The sequence below is a fragment of the Mustela lutreola genome, chromosome 11, assembly GCF_030435805.1.
Source record: "Mustela lutreola isolate mMusLut2 chromosome 11, mMusLut2.pri, whole genome shotgun sequence".
In the NCBI taxonomy this organism is placed as follows: Eukaryota; Metazoa; Chordata; class Mammalia; order Carnivora; family Mustelidae; genus Mustela; species Mustela lutreola.
This window is the reverse complement of record NC_081300.1, coordinates 47,124,271-47,140,321: the sequence shown is the minus strand read 5'-3', so window position 1 is coordinate 47,140,321 and position 16,051 is coordinate 47,124,271. Positions and strand designations below refer to the sequence as shown.

The 16,051-nt window shown below is 47.4% G+C and overlaps 1 protein-coding gene across 5 annotated transcripts in view; it reads left to right on the top strand.

Annotated features, from left to right (window-relative positions):
* The window catches only part of LAMA3 (laminin subunit alpha 3), a 263,581-nt gene that overhangs the window by 91,977 nt on the left and 155,553 nt on the right, over positions 1 to 16,051 (top strand). For all 5 annotated transcript variants that reach the window (XR_009346041.1, XR_009346042.1, XM_059140351.1 and 2 more), the window contains 4 exons: positions 4,024 to 4,114; positions 6,365 to 6,496; positions 7,856 to 7,918; positions 15,310 to 15,444. Coding sequence is in view for 3 of the 5 variants with exons in the window: in XM_059140351.1 (XP_058996334.1) it covers positions 4,024 to 4,114; positions 6,365 to 6,496; positions 7,856 to 7,918; positions 15,310 to 15,444 (421 nt within the window). In the remaining 2 variants the exon portion in view is untranslated. The remainder of the gene's footprint in view (positions 1 to 4,023; positions 4,115 to 6,364; positions 6,497 to 7,855; positions 7,919 to 15,309; positions 15,445 to 16,051) is intronic.

Genomic DNA, 16,051 nt, shown 5'->3' with positions numbered 1-16,051 from the left:
TTCTAAGTCTTGAGCCTACTCTAGCTGTTGTTCCTGATGTGTTGGTTGCAACTGTTTCTAAATTGTCTCCTCCACATACATCCACCCCATAAAGCTAAGAGATGAGATCAAGAACTAGAGCATGTATGGCCACATTCCTTCCTGTGCCAAATCCCTACAATAGGACAGAAAAGATGGTAAACAAGCAAAATAGCCTCTCCTGGGAACTACGGTAGCATGGAAAGTAAGAAAAAGTGTCAGCATCAGACCAGGAGTTGCTGGAGATTCCAGAAAGATTCAAAAGAGAAACACATCCATGCAGGAGAGCATAGCTCCAATGGATGGAATGCTTTGGAAGTATTCTAGGAAACAACAGAAGAATTAACTGTGGGGCTGCGTCCAAACCTATGAAACCTTATTGGAGCATATAAAAGAAGACCTATACAGAGAGGCGTCGTGCGTTTCCAGATTCAATATATAAATGTGCCATTTCTTCAAAGCCAACCTATAAATTCAGTGCAACTGTTACCAGAATTCCTACAGGATTTTTATTATGAAGATTGACAGAATGATTCTAAAGTTCTTATCAATAAAAGAATATGAGAGGATAGAAAAAAGATGAAGAGTTCTGGGGGAAATTTATCTTCCAAGATAGCAAAAACACTCTCTAGTAGAGAATCTAGAAACACATTCATGTAGATGTTTAAATTTGGTTTACAGTATAATTCGTGTTTCTTTTCTTTTTTTTTTTTTTTAAGATTTTATTTATTTGACGGACAGATCACAAGTAGGCAGAGAGGCAGGCAGAGAGAGAGGAGGAAGCAGGCTCCCCGCTGAGCTGAGAGGCAGATGTGGGGCTGGATCCCAGGCCCCTGGGATCATGACCTGAGCCGAAGGCAGAGGCTTTAACCCACTGAGCCACCCAGGTGCCCCATAATTCGTGTTTCTAATGAAAGATCAATGTGCTGGCAGATCCAGTGTCCGGTAAGGGCCCACTTTCTAGTTCACAAATAGCTGCCTTCTCGCATCCTCTTGTGGTGGAGAGAGATCATCTCTTCTTTGAAGGGCATTCATCCCATGGTTGGGGCTCCACCCGCATGATCTGATTATCTCCCAAAGGCTTCATCTTCACATACCATCATATATTGGAGATTAGGCTTCAGCATATGCAGTTTCGAGAGGGCGACACCAACATTCAGTCCATGGTACCAGCTAACTTGGCTGTCTCCCACCTTTCCTACGGAGTGCTGGTAATGGCAGAATGAGAAAAGCCACCATCAGCCCTGGGCTGTGCCTGGAGACGCTCAGGTGGCCAATCAGCACGTAAGAGAGCAATCAGGTGGCCAATCAGACAGCACATAAGAGAACCAGGTCATTGTCCTGCAGGGCAAGCAATTGTGTCAGAGATGGCCACTTCTTTTTTATTTTTTAAGAGTTTATTTATTTATTTGACAGAGAGAGATCGCAAATAGGCAGAGAGGCAGGCAGAGAGAGAGGAAGGAAAGCAGGCTCCCTGCTGAGCAGAGAGCCAGATGCGGGGTTGGATCCCAGGACCCCGGGATCAGGACCTGAGCGGAAGGCAGAAGCTTTAACCCACTTAGCCACCCAGGCGCCCTGAGGACCACTTTTTTTTTTTTTTTTTTTTTAACAGAGAGAAAGAGAGAGAGAGATCACAAGTAGGCAGAGAGGCAGGGGTGGGGAGCAGACTCCCCGCCGAGCAGAGAGCCCGATGAGGGGCTCGATCCCAAGACCCTGAGATCATGACCTGAGCCGAAGGCAGAGGCTTTAACCCCCTGAGCCACCCAGGTGCCCCTGGCCCCCTTTTTTAATGTTATTGGTTTTATTTTTATTTCTTGGGTTTAGTATTTTAAGTGTTGGTTTGGGGTATGTGAAGTTTTAAATTAGGGTGACCAGTTCCCTAGGATGTGGTATTGGAGTAAAGACCTGAAAGAAGCCAGAGAATGAGTCAGGCATCTGTCCAGGGGAGGGCATTCCAGGCAGAGGGGATGGCAGGGCAAAAGCCCTGGGAGGGAGCAGGGGGCTGTGTGGCTGGAGGGCAGTGAGCAGGGATAGACAGGTCAGAGAGGTCACAGAAGGCAGATCCTGTTGGCTTCAGAAGGAAAATCAGGTAGGGGGCTTCCCAGAGAGTGTGGCCAGTGAGTAGGCTAATAGTCTCCATGTGCTTGGGCTTCACAGGAATGGAAGCCAGCAACAGTGTTGAAGATGGTGGACAAGGAATTGAGAGGAAAAGGGAGAATGGGGTTTACCTGAAAATGGAAAACATTTTAGAAAAGTTATGCTTGGAGGAATTAGATTATTGTCCATTTTCAGAGCCTGGGCTTTCTAGGTGAGCATTCTGTAGAAAGCCTCTCTATGTGGTGCTGAAGAAAGAGGTGGGGGTGGGGGTAGGCTTATCTCCTGCGTGGATTCCATCAGCACCCACCTCACTCCTTGGCTTGAGGTTTTCTCAGCTTGTGTGAAGCATCAGGCAAATGCAAATTCAGGCACCTGTTCCTCCCAGTGAGTTGCTTCTCCAGCACCTCCATTATAGAAATATAGAACAACCACTGTCCTCAGGTCCTTCTTGGTCCAACCACGGCCATAGCATCGGTGGGTGAAGTGGTATATCATTGCCCTCAGGGGAAGGTGAGGGTCCTAGAGAATACCCAGGATTTGGAGGTAAACTACAGACATTATTCCATTATTTGTTGCTGTTCTTTGTGTCTTAAAAATGGGGGAAATTTGGGAGCCTGGGTCAACCTGATGTCCTATTGTAAGTCACAGTGGCAAGCAGAAGAGTTGAGAGGTTAATTGGCATTCGGTGGAAGGGAGGTGGACCACAGCTGTTTCTTATTTGCCCAAATGTTTACGCATGCGAATGTTTAGTCAGAGAAGTGGCCAGTGCGGTTTCGACCTCACCGTTAAAGTGAATTCAGATTTTAGCCCACAGGATAAGGAGTGGTAATAAATAAAAATCTGTAATTAATAAAACCATCTAAAATGGGGGAGAGGATTCAGAAAAGGGTCTTTGTTCTCCACTTTGATTCTATGCAGACTCTTTTCGGATCAAAGTGTTTGCTCTTTGTTTTTAACTTCCTATTGCCTCCCTTTGCATTAATGAGAGAACGCTGTCCTTCTAACTGTTTCCAAGTTAGGGAGCACAAGAGGCAGACTTGAGTTAGATCCATGGTGTGCAGTTCTTGGAAACTGGTGATGCACGTTGGGCAATTTGATTTGTGACAATTAACCATGAAATATAAAAACCCGCCTAGTGGGCGCCTGGGTGGCTCAGTGGGTTAAGCCGCTGCCTTCGGCTCAGGTCATAATCTCAGGGTCCTGGGATCCAGTCCCGCATCGGGCTCTCTGCTCAGCAGGGAGCCTGCTTCCCTTCCTCTCTCTCTGCCTGCCTCTCTACCTACTTGTGATCTCTCTCTGTCAAATAAATAAATAAAATCTTAAAAAAAAAAAACAAACCCGCCTAGTATTGTACTTTAAAATGAGCTCTGAGCAGGAGACTCTCACCTACATTTCCCTTCATATAACAGAAGTGTCTGGAACGGTTTCAGGACTAAAGCACAGATAAAATCAGGATGACAAGAAGATCTGTGTGTGTGATCTCTTCCAAAATCGGGGAAGATAAAAATACACACATGGCCCTTTATTCCCTGGGTTAAACCTAAGGGTGATTTGTTATCGACTCACTCCTTCTGACTGAAACTAGGAAGAATAGTGCTCTTGAGTCTTTTCTCACTGAAATGTCAGGTGCTTCCTGGGGCAAATTCTGTGGTAGAGAGGAAAACCCGAGCTGACTAGTTCATGGAACTGACCCTCATTTTCTCTATCAGTGGGGGAAAAAAAAATCCAGAGTCACCTGTAAGCCAATGCCCTGTGGTAAATCTTGGAGACACAAAGTCGAGATAAATGCTTATATTTTTGACTTTGAAATTATAATCATATATGACAGAATGGTTTCACCAGATGAATAGCACAAGGTATGGCCTGTTCCGGTACTCTTCTTTCTAAATTTCTTTCATTTCTTTCTAGCATAACACAGCTGGTATAAACTGTGAAAACTGTGCTAAAGGTTATTACCGCCCTTATGGTGTTCCAGTCGACGCCCCCCATGGCTGCATCCGTAAGTTTCATTTTGACTTGGGGTGTCTTAGACTGTCTCTACTGTACGGTTTCGGAGTGGCCATCGGGCTAAACTCTGATGGGCTGGTCTTTCCCTTTCTTCCCTCTTTCTTCACACTGTTGATTCTGCTCCTTCCAGCTGTGTGACGCCACGCAGCTACTAATCTCCCTGGGCTTCCGATTCCTTGTATACAGATGGGAATGATAATGCAGACACACTGTGAAGATAGTGTGATTTGATTCCAGACCACCGTGATAAAGCATTTCTTGCAATAAAGTGGGTCAGCTGAAGGTTTCAGTTTCCCAGTGTGTATCAAAGTTATGTTGACACGATGCCATTGTCTAATAAATGGCATTATGTCTAAAAAAAGGTATGTACCGTAATTAAAAATATTTTGTTGCCAAAAAATGCTAGCCGCCCTCTGAGCTTTTAGCGAGCTGTCCTCACGGGCCACAGATCACCGTAACAAATATGATCATGGAGAAGGTGGAAATAGTGTGAGATTTATCAAAATGTGACAGGGGCACAAAGTGAGCAGATGCTGTTGGAAAAAGTGTGCTGATAGACTGGCTCAACGGAGGACTGCCACCAACCTTCAATTTGTAAAAAAACATAATATCTGCGAAGCACGATGGAAAAAGCACAGTAAAACGAGGTGTGCCTGCATATTCCGTAAGATGGAATGACATACCATCAGAAGAACCTAGGAGGACATCACGCTTTGGGCTTGTCACACACCAGCCCTCTAACAAATGATAGTTCCTCATTTTCTGTTGTTTTCACATGCTTCTATGATCTCTGATAATTTCAGGTTTTTGTATTAGCATCCAGACAATATAGTAATGATTTCACAAGGATTTTGATAGTGGTCATGATATCTAAAACAGCTGTGATTTATTGGGTACTTCCTAGAGCTGTTAAGTGGTAGCTCCAGGTACAGGTCCAATCTGTCTGCCGACTTGGTGCCATATGGTATCCATGATACTGCAGAATGCCACTGGGTTTTCCCCAGGGAATTTAGGTCATAGGTCAGACTATGGACTTTGCCCTACATGTGTCATTTCTTTTATGCTCTCTGGCTGTCACCATTGGAAAACAGTTCAGGCGTCTAGTTGGCTGCTGTGCCCACGCCCCCCCCCCCCAATTCACTCATCATGTCATTAACATCAGAGGGCATCCAAGTCCAAAGAATGTATGAACTCTGATTTGCCTCTCTGTTGGGCATTTGTGTTTGTTCAAAGAGTGTTCCCGTTTGCCCTCCCTCTCCCACATCATCGCGTGAGGTATGTCCATCACTTTTCTTGGGCCTTAGCAAAGGAGACCAGGACATCGCAAATGCATTGTGAATCCCTTCCCTGGAATCACTGTTCTCTGTGATTCTCGGCTCCCCATCGCTGTTCTAGGTTCTTTCTTCATCACTGAAGTGGTCTCGCAGTCACAGTCTCACAAGGATGTTACAGGCAGAGCATAAAGAATCCACAGGACCCATCTGTCCTAAGCAAGTTAAGCAAAGGACACCAGATGAAGCCAGCTCTGGGGGAATGCTTGCTGCCCACAGCGCCTCCAACGTTCCAGTTCCTTACGGGGCATGTGCTTAGCTGGGTCCTGACAGTGTTTTTTCTGTCCATGGTCAGGACTTGCTAGGTCAAGCGAAACTCCCAAGGGAGGAGTCAAGTTCATACCTCTTGAATCCCAAGAATGTCTGTCTGGAATGCAGACCTAATAGTCGTGTTGGTTGCACAACTGCCTTCAATAAGTCGTGTCACTGGAATCTAACATTTGGATTGTGGGTGTGTCAATAGACATGTCTGTGACAATGTCTAATGTCATGTCTAATGTCTAATGACATGTCTGTGTCAATAGACACAGTTGGCTTATGGCAGTGGAGGTGGGGGGTTGTGCTCGACAGACCTTCCAGGGGCTGCAGCACACCCCCTCCCCCACCCCTCTGATTGGAGCCTGTGCAGACCTTGCCTCTGATGCACCAGCCACACAGCACTCAGTGTAATAAACTGTATTCTTGAGAACTCAGCACAGGTGTCTTCTAAATAAGCTTATCTCTGAGGGTTCCTGGGGTTTGGTCGAGGCACCTGATTAAGCAGGTAGAAAGTGGAGAACAGGCTGTGCCCTTTCAAGAATAACCGGGGGCTGAGAGTGACGTAGTAAACACTGCGGGCGAGGTGCTGGGGACAGAGCCGCCTTCATGAGTGCACTGGCCAGCTGACTTCTGAAAGCCAGCGTTTCCCGTAGCTTGCAGCTGTAACCCCGCACACGCGGATGACTGTGAGCCGGGCTCAGGCCGCTGCACTTGCAAGCCGAATTTCCAAGGAGACAACTGTGAGAAGTGTGCCGTTGGATACTATCGCTTCCCCTTCTGCCTGAGTAAGTAGCTGGGGCAGGTGGAGGGTCGTCCCTTCTGGGCTTGTAGCCGGTGCGTTCACAGCTGGGGGCGCGGCGGGCAGGGTGGAGGCACCGCAGACACGGGGTGGGGCGAGCACGTAGGTTGTGTTCACGTGAAAGTGTTTGCAAAAGTTCAGAGCATGTTTATTGGAGTACTTTCTGTAGTTTTATTTATGCCCAGTGATTACAGACACTACCATCCCAGTCGGTCAGAAAGGTCCCATCCTGGCAATTTCAACTCAACAGGATCCATGGGTGTGGTTTTTCTTCACAAAATAACTTGGAAGAAGTGTCAAGGGTTCCAGATGTTCATGGGCACACACACAGTGTGTGTCAACGTTCTGGCTGGCTGGAGGATGTGTTGTCCCTTTCCCATGGTAACCCCGGCCAGGTGACCGCCATCTCCCACCTCCTCCACCACAGTGATCAAAGGGAATGTCTCAGCATCTTGGAGAGAGAAAATATCTATCTGGTAGAAACACCACAGAACAGGAAACAGGAGATCATGAAATCAGCCCTGCAAATTGTAATGCGAGCCATGGTTCTTTTTGTTCCACTGAAGGGTGAAAACTGCACTTCTGTGTTAGGACAGAGAAACACTGTCTTGACCCTCCTCCGCACCCCGCTTGCCGCATTGGTTCTTGTATTCCCGGCTTTGCAGGGCAGTGAAAGCATAGTGTGGTGTGGGGACATGGGGAGAAGGACATCTACGAATGGGGTGGCTCTATGTCCCGGCTCACACCTGCTGTCCCAGGAGAATCATTAAACTAGCTCCCACTTTCCACATCTAGGAGCCTAGTCTGGATGATGAATTAAATGATCATTTTATATTGAAAGAAGTCAATTTTTAAAGCATCAGTATTCAGTAACACTGAATTGAGGCTCGATGCATTTAGAATCTAATTATTAGATACAGGCTAAGCAGAAACAGCACTTGCCCTTTTAGTGACAAAAAGAAACCCCACACAATTTTATGGCATACACCAAATTTTAGGGGGAAAAATTTTAAAAAATTTAAAAGAAAAAACCGTTCTCAATTTTACATTTAAAAAACCAATAAAGATGCTAAGGAAAACTAGCTTATCCCTGCTTAGATGGAGGCATAGCTATTGTGAGCACGAAATATCCATTTCTGTTCATTTAATATACAAATCAGAATGTCTGGCCAGTCTGGTTTCAGCTGCATACTCAGTGCAGCAGTGTTACCTGTCTCTAAATTAGGCTCCACATGCTACTTTTCATGAAGGTAGAAGGGCTTCTTTCTGGTTTGTGCAGTTTGGTATTTTACTTGACTGTCTCCTTAATCTTTCTCTGTATTTTTTTAAAAAACGACTTTTCTAGGAATTCCCATTTTCCCCATTTCTACTCCAAGTCCTGAAGATCCCATAGCTGGAGATATAAAAGGCAAGTACTCTCTCTTTTGGTTTAACTTCAATGGAAGTGTTATACTCTGTATTTTTTTTTTCTATTCCTATGCCTGCTACTCTGCCCAGGTTCAAGTAGTCCTTACTGGAGCCTGGCAGGTGCCCTGCAGATGTCTCCCATCTCAGTTCCTTACCACCCATCATTCTCTATGCCAGTCTGTCTTTTGCAGGATGCTCCCTGATTAAAGAGACTAAACAGAGCTTGAATTGTATGTCTCTTGCTTGCTTGGAAACTTCCAGTGGCAGTCAGTTGCCTACTGCCTTGTTTGGGTCTACATATAGAGACCCTGAGAAAGAATTTGAGTCCACGCTATTGATTCTGGAGATGATCCCAGAAGACATCAGTAAGGGAATGAGTCAGGGAGTGAAGGGAGCTGTTATGAAGATGCATTAGCAAGCTAGGTCCTCCTACAGAACCTGGAACTTCATCCCTCTAGATAACTCTAGGAGACAGCAGCCTAGAACCCCCTAGCATTATTCCAGCTGACGGGATAACCTCCGTTACCTGCCACCAATGGAGGGCTGCTTCTGGGGCTCAGTATCCTGGGAGGCTGAGCAGCTCCTGCAACCAGGTGGGTACCCCTGGGCAGGGAGTGGTGGAGATGTGCAGAGAGCAGCCCCTGGGTAAGAGAGGTGCATGCCGAGAGGGCGTGGGTGCTCCGCCCACCACATCAATCATTGTGCATCTGTTTTAGGATCCCCTGTTACGTGTCCAGCACCATTCTGGCTGCTGGGGACTTAGCAGTGAACAGAACAGGGAAAAATCTCCTACTCTCCTATAGGTTATATTCCAGTGGAGGGACTCATATGGTAACAAAAGTAATACACAAACTAAACAAATGAAATCTCTAATTTAACGTTCGATTATGATATGCAGGCTTGTTTCCTGTACAAGGGGGCTACTTTTAAGGGGGTGTGGATAGCCTTTCTCATTGTAGGCACAAACTAATGCATACGAGGAATATTCTAGGTCTTGAGGTTTGATTCTGGAGCTGGGGGCAGTGTCTTAGGTAAGCCCACAATAGCTCACACTGGGACACACCCACTCAGGAAGGCCCCCTGCTCCAGCATTTGGGCACACCACATGCACACAGCCCATGACTGTGCCCCATCTAGACCATGCCCACCTCACCCACTGAGCTTGCTTCTCTGATGATTTCATGCTCCTCTCACCAGTGGGGGGGGTGCAGTGCCAGGGATGTGTGAGCACATGTGCCCCTCCTCCTAGTGTGTGCAGGGTATGGGTGGGCAGAGAGGGGGCACTTGGGACCAGACAAGAAGATGGTCTCTGGAGAGCCCTTTTCTGCTGCAGATTTCCATTTCTGCAATAATACAGCAGCTTGGGGCGTATGCTGCCGGTGGCCTTGGCCATGAGTGCTGTGTAGAACTTAAGTCCCGGAGAGAAGAGAGGGAATGTGAGGTTTACAGATTTCAATAGGGTCATCGGGGGCACCTCATTGAGGAGATAAGCAAGGACCTGAGGGGGTGAGGAGTGAGCTCTGCAGGTGTCTGGAGACACGCAGCAGCCAGAGCCAGGAAAGAGCCAGTGTGAAGTTCTTGGGACGCATGCTGGGGTGTTCACTGAACAAACAAGAGACCAGAGTGTGAAAGCAGAGGCCAGATGGCAGGCCCCTGTCGGCCCCTGCGAAGACTTACCCTTCTACTCTCATGAGAGAGGAGCCACGGACCGTTTGCACAGAGAAATGATATCGCATGAGGCGCTCTGTGGCTACTGTGTTGAAAACCAGTTGCAGGAGGAGAAGAGAGGAAGCAGGGAGATGCCCTGGAAAGCCATAGTGATAAGCTATAAGGGAAAGATGATGGCGGCTTGGACCCAGGAGGTGCTGGTGGAGGCGACAAGAAGTGGACAGAGTGTGGGTATAATCTGAAGCTAGAACCAACAGGACCTGCCAGGGGGTGGCTGGCCTGGAAGTGGGATATGAGAAGAAGAGAGGCCACTGGGTAACTCCAAGACTCTGAGCAAACAGGAGGAAGAGGTGCCATTTGTTGAGGCGGGAAAGGCTGCAGAAGACAAGTCAAGGCGGGGCTGGGAGAGGGCAGGGGGGCGGGGGTGATGGGAATGGAGGGACCCTCTCTCCTGGCTATTCCTTTTTTTTTTCTCTGTGAAAGAAGAATCAAGGTCAGGGCAGGCGGTGAGGTTGGGAAGGAAGCTGCTGGCTTGAGGAGATGGAAGGTATGCATCATCCCAGGATGCAGGAGAGAGAATGGGCTTGGGAAATGTCCTAGGATTGGGGGGCACCCCAGAGGGCACTCCTCAAGCCAGGTAATGTAATCCAGCATACCTTCCGAATTTCTTTCCTGCTTGTGCCCTATGCACCCCAGCTCCTCGGACCAAACCACGGTGCCGTGTGTCGTACACCGAGTATTATCAAAGCCTTCACCAGACACTTGGTCCCTGGAGGAGGGCAGCCATGCTTCTCCTTCCGGCAGTACCCGCTACGGGTGGGGTCCTGTCCGCAGTGGCCGTCTGCTAATGCTTCCTTAATGTTTGTTCATTGACTAGAGTGGAACTCAGCCTTTAAGCCTTGATTACACCACACATTTTGGGTTTTCTTCCGCAAGAATGTTTTAGAACTCCCATTTACCGCCTGTTTCCAGTAATCCTTTTGTTACTCAATTCTTTTTTATCCCCAAGCAGACTGGCAGTGACGTTGGGGAAAAGAAATTTAATTGAACTTGAAGGGATGGTCTGACATCTGTTACAAAAATACAAGGGAAGCCTTAGAACACGGCCTCAAGGAAAAGAAGTTTCAAGAAACATAGTGAGATCTGTTCGGGAATTTGAATGCACAGATACTGTTTCAATTTGGTCTTTTATTATTGCATTTTAAAAACACCCACTTTGGGGCGCCTGTGTGGCTCAGTGGGTTAAACTTCTGCCTTCAGCTCAGGTCATGATCTCAGAGTCCTGGGATCGAGCCCCTCATAGGGCTGTCTGCTCAGCCGGGATCCTGCTTCCACACCCCCACACGCCCCCACCCCCGGCCCCCCGCTTGCCTCTCTGCCTACTTGTGATCTCTGTCAAATAAATAAATAAATAAATAAATAAATAAATAAATAAATAAATCTATCTTAAAAAAAAAAAATCACAACACTCACTTTGGGGCCTGACTCCCAGTGGTGAACATTAGAAGCCCAAACATCTTGGGGCACCTGGATGGCTCAGCTGGTTGAAGATCTGACTTTTGGTTTCAGCTCAGGTCACGGTCTCAGAGCTCCACCTCGGGCTGCCTGCTCAGTGGGGAGTCTCCTTGAGATTTTTCTCTCCCTCTGCTCCTCCTACTCATGCTCCCTCTCTCTCTCTCTCAAATTACATAAATACATCTTTTTTAAAAAAGCTCAAACATCTTAACTGTCGGAAGATGCAGAACACTGGGTAATAGTGGGACCACCTCAACCTCTGAGAAGTTTAATTCATTAAGGTCCATTGGTGTTTCATGTTTCCACTTTTTCTAGTACAGTGGTTCTTTTTTTTTTTTTTTAAGGTTTTATTTATTTAACAGATAGAGATCACAAGTAGGCAGAGAGAGAGGAGGAAGCAGGCTCCCCGCCAAGCAAAGAGCCCAATGCGGGGCTTGATCCCAGGACCCTGAGATCATGACCTGAGCCGAAGGCAGAGGCTTTAACCCACTGAGCCACCCAGGTGCCCCTCTAATAGAGTGGTTCTTAAACAGGGCTGTGTTTTAGAATCCTTTGCTTTTACAAAGTAGGACTTCCTCTGCAGCACCCCAGATCCTAAACTATCTTTTCCAGGAAGAAGTCCAGGCTTATATTTTGAAAAGTTTTCCAGATGATTCTGATACATGTCTCTTGTTCAGAACCACTGCTCTCATTTACTAGAAATCCCACTTAGTGGCTGGCAAACCGTTTCCCCCAAAGGGTCAGATGGTAAATACTTTTTGATATGTAGGCGAAGTTGCAAATACTTGATGTTGTTGTTGTATCAGGAAAGTGACAGTGGACAACATGTGTGTGAAAGATCTTGGTTGTGTCCCTGTAAAACTTTTTTTTTTTTTTTAAGATTTTATTTATTTATTTGACAGAGAGAGATCCCAAGTACGCAGAAGCAGGCAGAGAAAAGGTGTGGAAAGCAGGCTTCCTGCTGAGCAGAGAGCCCAATGCAGGGCTTGATCCCAGGACCCTGAGACCATGACCTGAGCCGAAGGCAGAGGCTTAACCCACTGAGCCACCCAGGCACCCCACCTGTAAAACTTTCTTTACCAAAACAGGATAGATTTGGTTCTCAGGCCATCATTTACAGATTGTGGGATTATATCAGAATTTCTGGGTTTAGGATTCTATACCCAGGCAATTTTATTTTACCAGGAGATTTCAACACAGCCAAGACTGAGAACCACTTTACTGGATACTCCATATGGTCAGTACCTGATGGGTTGACTTGAAGCAGAAGAACAGAGCAGTTTTGCAGATCAGAATGTTTTCATTCTATTTCATGACCTTGGATATCATTAAGGTTTTCTGGATCCAAGGGATCATTTATACCTACTTAAGATTTATTTCCAGGAAGCCAGTGTATCATCAACAAGTCTTCAAGGGCTCCTTTTGAAAAATGACAGCGTATGCAAAACACACTCTAGAGAGACACCAGCCTGCAGTACAGATACCTGCCTCTGAATTCAAACAAAGAATGGGGAACCAGCAAACAATGGGGTATTTGCCCTAGGAGACTGAGGCCATGTGGGCATGATTATGTAAAGCTGCCCTGTGGCCTGAAGACATGGGTGCCTGGGAGGTTTCTTGACAAATGTCATGAAAAGGGTTTGAGTCCCCCGGTCACTTTGTAATTAGCTACTTACCTTTGCCAGAGCTTTGAGGTCACTGTGGTTGGGGCTGGAGGACATGCTCACGATGGGAACTCAGAGATTGGGGTGAGAGCTGCTAAGATGTGCTTTTCTGGCTGTGTCTTCCCCTGGGCCCAGGCATGTCATCTTCTTGGCAGGGTGGGCCAATCACTCTTGTCATAGAGACCTGTCAGATGAGGCTTAAAATGGGGACAGGCAAATTCTGCTATCTCCATTTGAAGACTCTGCGTGGATGCCCGTAAAATAGAACTTAAGGAATGGTGTTTACTAAAAAGAATTGAAGGTGTCCAAGAGTATATTTAGTGTTTTCTTCCTTCATTATCCCGAGCACCTCCTCTGTACACACGCAGGGCACAGTCCTTGCTCCCTGGAAGGTTCCAGTCCTGGGGGAAGACACAGGAAGGTAAACCGTTACAACAGCAGGAGCTAATGCTACAGCTGAGTGAGAACACAAAGCTTGGGGAAGCCTGCAGGAGGGGCATCCTTATAGAATGAAGGGAGGGAGGGAGGCAGGCGGGGAGGAGGAAGGTAGGAGCTGTGGGAGGGCTTCCTCAGAGCCGGAGAAGGAGGTGAGTTGTGGAGCATGTTGGAGTTAGCTCACCAGAGGGAGAGCTGAGGGAAGGCATGGGGACAGGAGCAGGGATGGCAGGAAGGTCACTGGGGCTGATTCAGGGATGGGGGGGGAAAGTTCAGGGGGAAGAGAGGATCCGGGGGGATGAGAGCCGACAGCCTAGATTTTGAAGGCTTACTATGTCATGCATGTCAAAGACATTGGCCTGTGTCTTGAAGGCATTGTGTCACCTTTGAGGAATTTAAGCTTGAAAATGATATGAGAAGTTTGGTGGTTTAGAAAGATCACTCCTGATACCAGTATGGGGAGCAGACAGCCTGGTTAGGAGACTCTCAACATAATCTAGGCAAATGAGGATGAAGCCCTGAACGAAGGCTCTGGAGCTCTGGAAACAGGAGAAGATTCCAGAGACTTTTCTGAGCTATAATCCCTATGACCTGATGATGAGGTATGGGGAGCTGAGGGTCAGGGAGAAGTGAGGGCAGCCTCCAGGTTCTGACTGTGTGGGACGATTTACTAGGTAAGGAAGAAGAAATGTTGAAAGGTGAATTTCAGAAACAACTTAAAAAAAATGCTTAGGGGGGCGCCTGGGTGGCTCAGTGGGTTGGGCCTCTGCCTTCAGCTCGGGTCGTGATCTCAGGGTCCTGGGATCGAGCCCCACATCGGGCTCTCTGCTCAGTGGGGAGTCTGTTTCCCCTTCTCTCTCTGCCTGCCTCTCTGCCTGCTCTCTGTCAAATAAATAAATAAGATCTTTTAAAAAAAAATGCTTAGGTACTAGATGCTTTCTTTTTTGTTTATAGGTGGTTGTAAATCAGGATTCTTTGGGCCTTGGAGCCAAAGTACATTACTGTATCAAGTATCTTACTGAGTTCCAGTGCTTGGTTTTAGTGCCCAGACTGTAACCGACAGTATGACTTTCCCTTCCCTGTGGACTCACATGTTGGTCTCAGAGTTCCTGGAGGGTGAGAATGGAAACCACAAAACCTGTCGTGGCCTGGGCTCAGAAGTCACACCAGAGCACTTTCACTTCCTTCTATGTGCCAAAGCATAAGTCATGAGGCCATTAAGTGATTTCAATAATCTACGTGTTGTGAAAGGGGAGCCTGGGTGGCTCAGTCAATTAAGCATCTGACTGTTGATTTCAGCTCAGATCATGATCTCAGGGTCCTGGGATCAAGCCCCACATCAGGCTCACACTGAGCGTGGAGTCTGCTTGAGATTCTTTCTCTCTCCCTCTGCCTCTGCTCGTGCTCTCTCTCTCAAAATAAATAAATAAAATCTTAAAAAGATACATAAAGTGAAAGACCAGCACAGCTAAGATAGAGAAGAAGAGAAGAAAAGAGGAAGCCTATTGGTGCAGATGGGTTGGGGAAGACCTTCCTAGGAGTTGACTCTGAGCTAAGAAATACAGGGAGAGGGAACAGCCAGAGCAAAGGTCCTGAGGCAAGTGTTGGTTGAAGGGATTGGAAGGAGCTTGGCTGCTGGGAATGCTTTGTGCCTAGAGGGTTAAGAGAGATGACCCAAGTGTGGCCCCCCAAATCCACGGCAGGCACATAGTAGGGTTAAATTTATGTTGGTTTCTTTTCTTCTAAAAAGTGGAGGTAGAAATACGTTAAATTCAAGATGGTCATTAGATAGGAATCTATTAAATTGAAGTTTTATTGCACAAGGCTCCGATTTGGAAAAAAACAAAAGCAAAGTGTTTCCCCAGAGGTAGGTGTTGAAAGATTGTAGCTGTTTTGCGAAGGAGTGCCCACCCTAGATGTTTCTTCATGGCATCTCTGACCTTTCCTTCACATTTGTTTATTTCCCATTCATCAGTAGTGTTCTAGGTCAAGAATGTCTAGAAGCCATAGGCAACTCTTTATGTTTCCAGGACCGAAACCCGAGGGAAGGCAGGAATTGAGAAAGGAAGGAGGCTGGAGGCCCCCCTCTGAGAAACCCTTTTCCTTGTAGGGTGTGACTGTGACTTGGAAGGCGTTCTCCCTGAAATCTGTGATGCCTATGGAAGGTGCCTTTGCCGCCCTGGGGTCGAGGGCCGTCGGTGTGACACCTGCCGTTTGGGTCTCTACTCATTCCCTATTTGCCAAGGTAAGGGTGCAGCACACAGCCCAGTGATGGTCCGTCCCATGAGGTCAGTTAAGGGGGCAGCACACAGCCCAGTGATGGTCCATCCCGTGAGGTCAGCTCCCTGCTGAGGAGAAGGAGAGGCACTTGCTGGCACAGCTGTGTAACCTGCAGGTTAGCAAGTGAGCCCCTGGCTTATAGATATAAGTGGCGGGTGACTGTCCCCCTACCTGGGTCATGTCACCTCCCTTCTTTTGTCTTTTCCATCCTATCCTTCCTCCTCCCCAGTGGTCAGCGTGTGGGCTCTGGAGCAGCTCAGGTACAAATCCTGACTCCGGAAGGGACGTGGTAGCTGAGTGTTTAGGAGGCTGCTGAGCAGTCGGGGAGAGGAGGCAGACATGCCAGGGAGAGGGGCCAGCAAGCATGAAACCACAAACTTCTCCCCACCACGTGTTCTGTGTCCTAGCAAGAGTTTCCGAAGGGGACAGAGGGTAGGAAGAGGAGGTGTCTGACCCAGTCCCTAGAGCAAAAGAGGAACGTCTTGAGTGTTGGGCGAACACTCAATGAATGAATGAATGAATGAATGGGTTTGCCCAAGTGCTCTGCTGTCTCCCCACCCACTCTCCGCTGG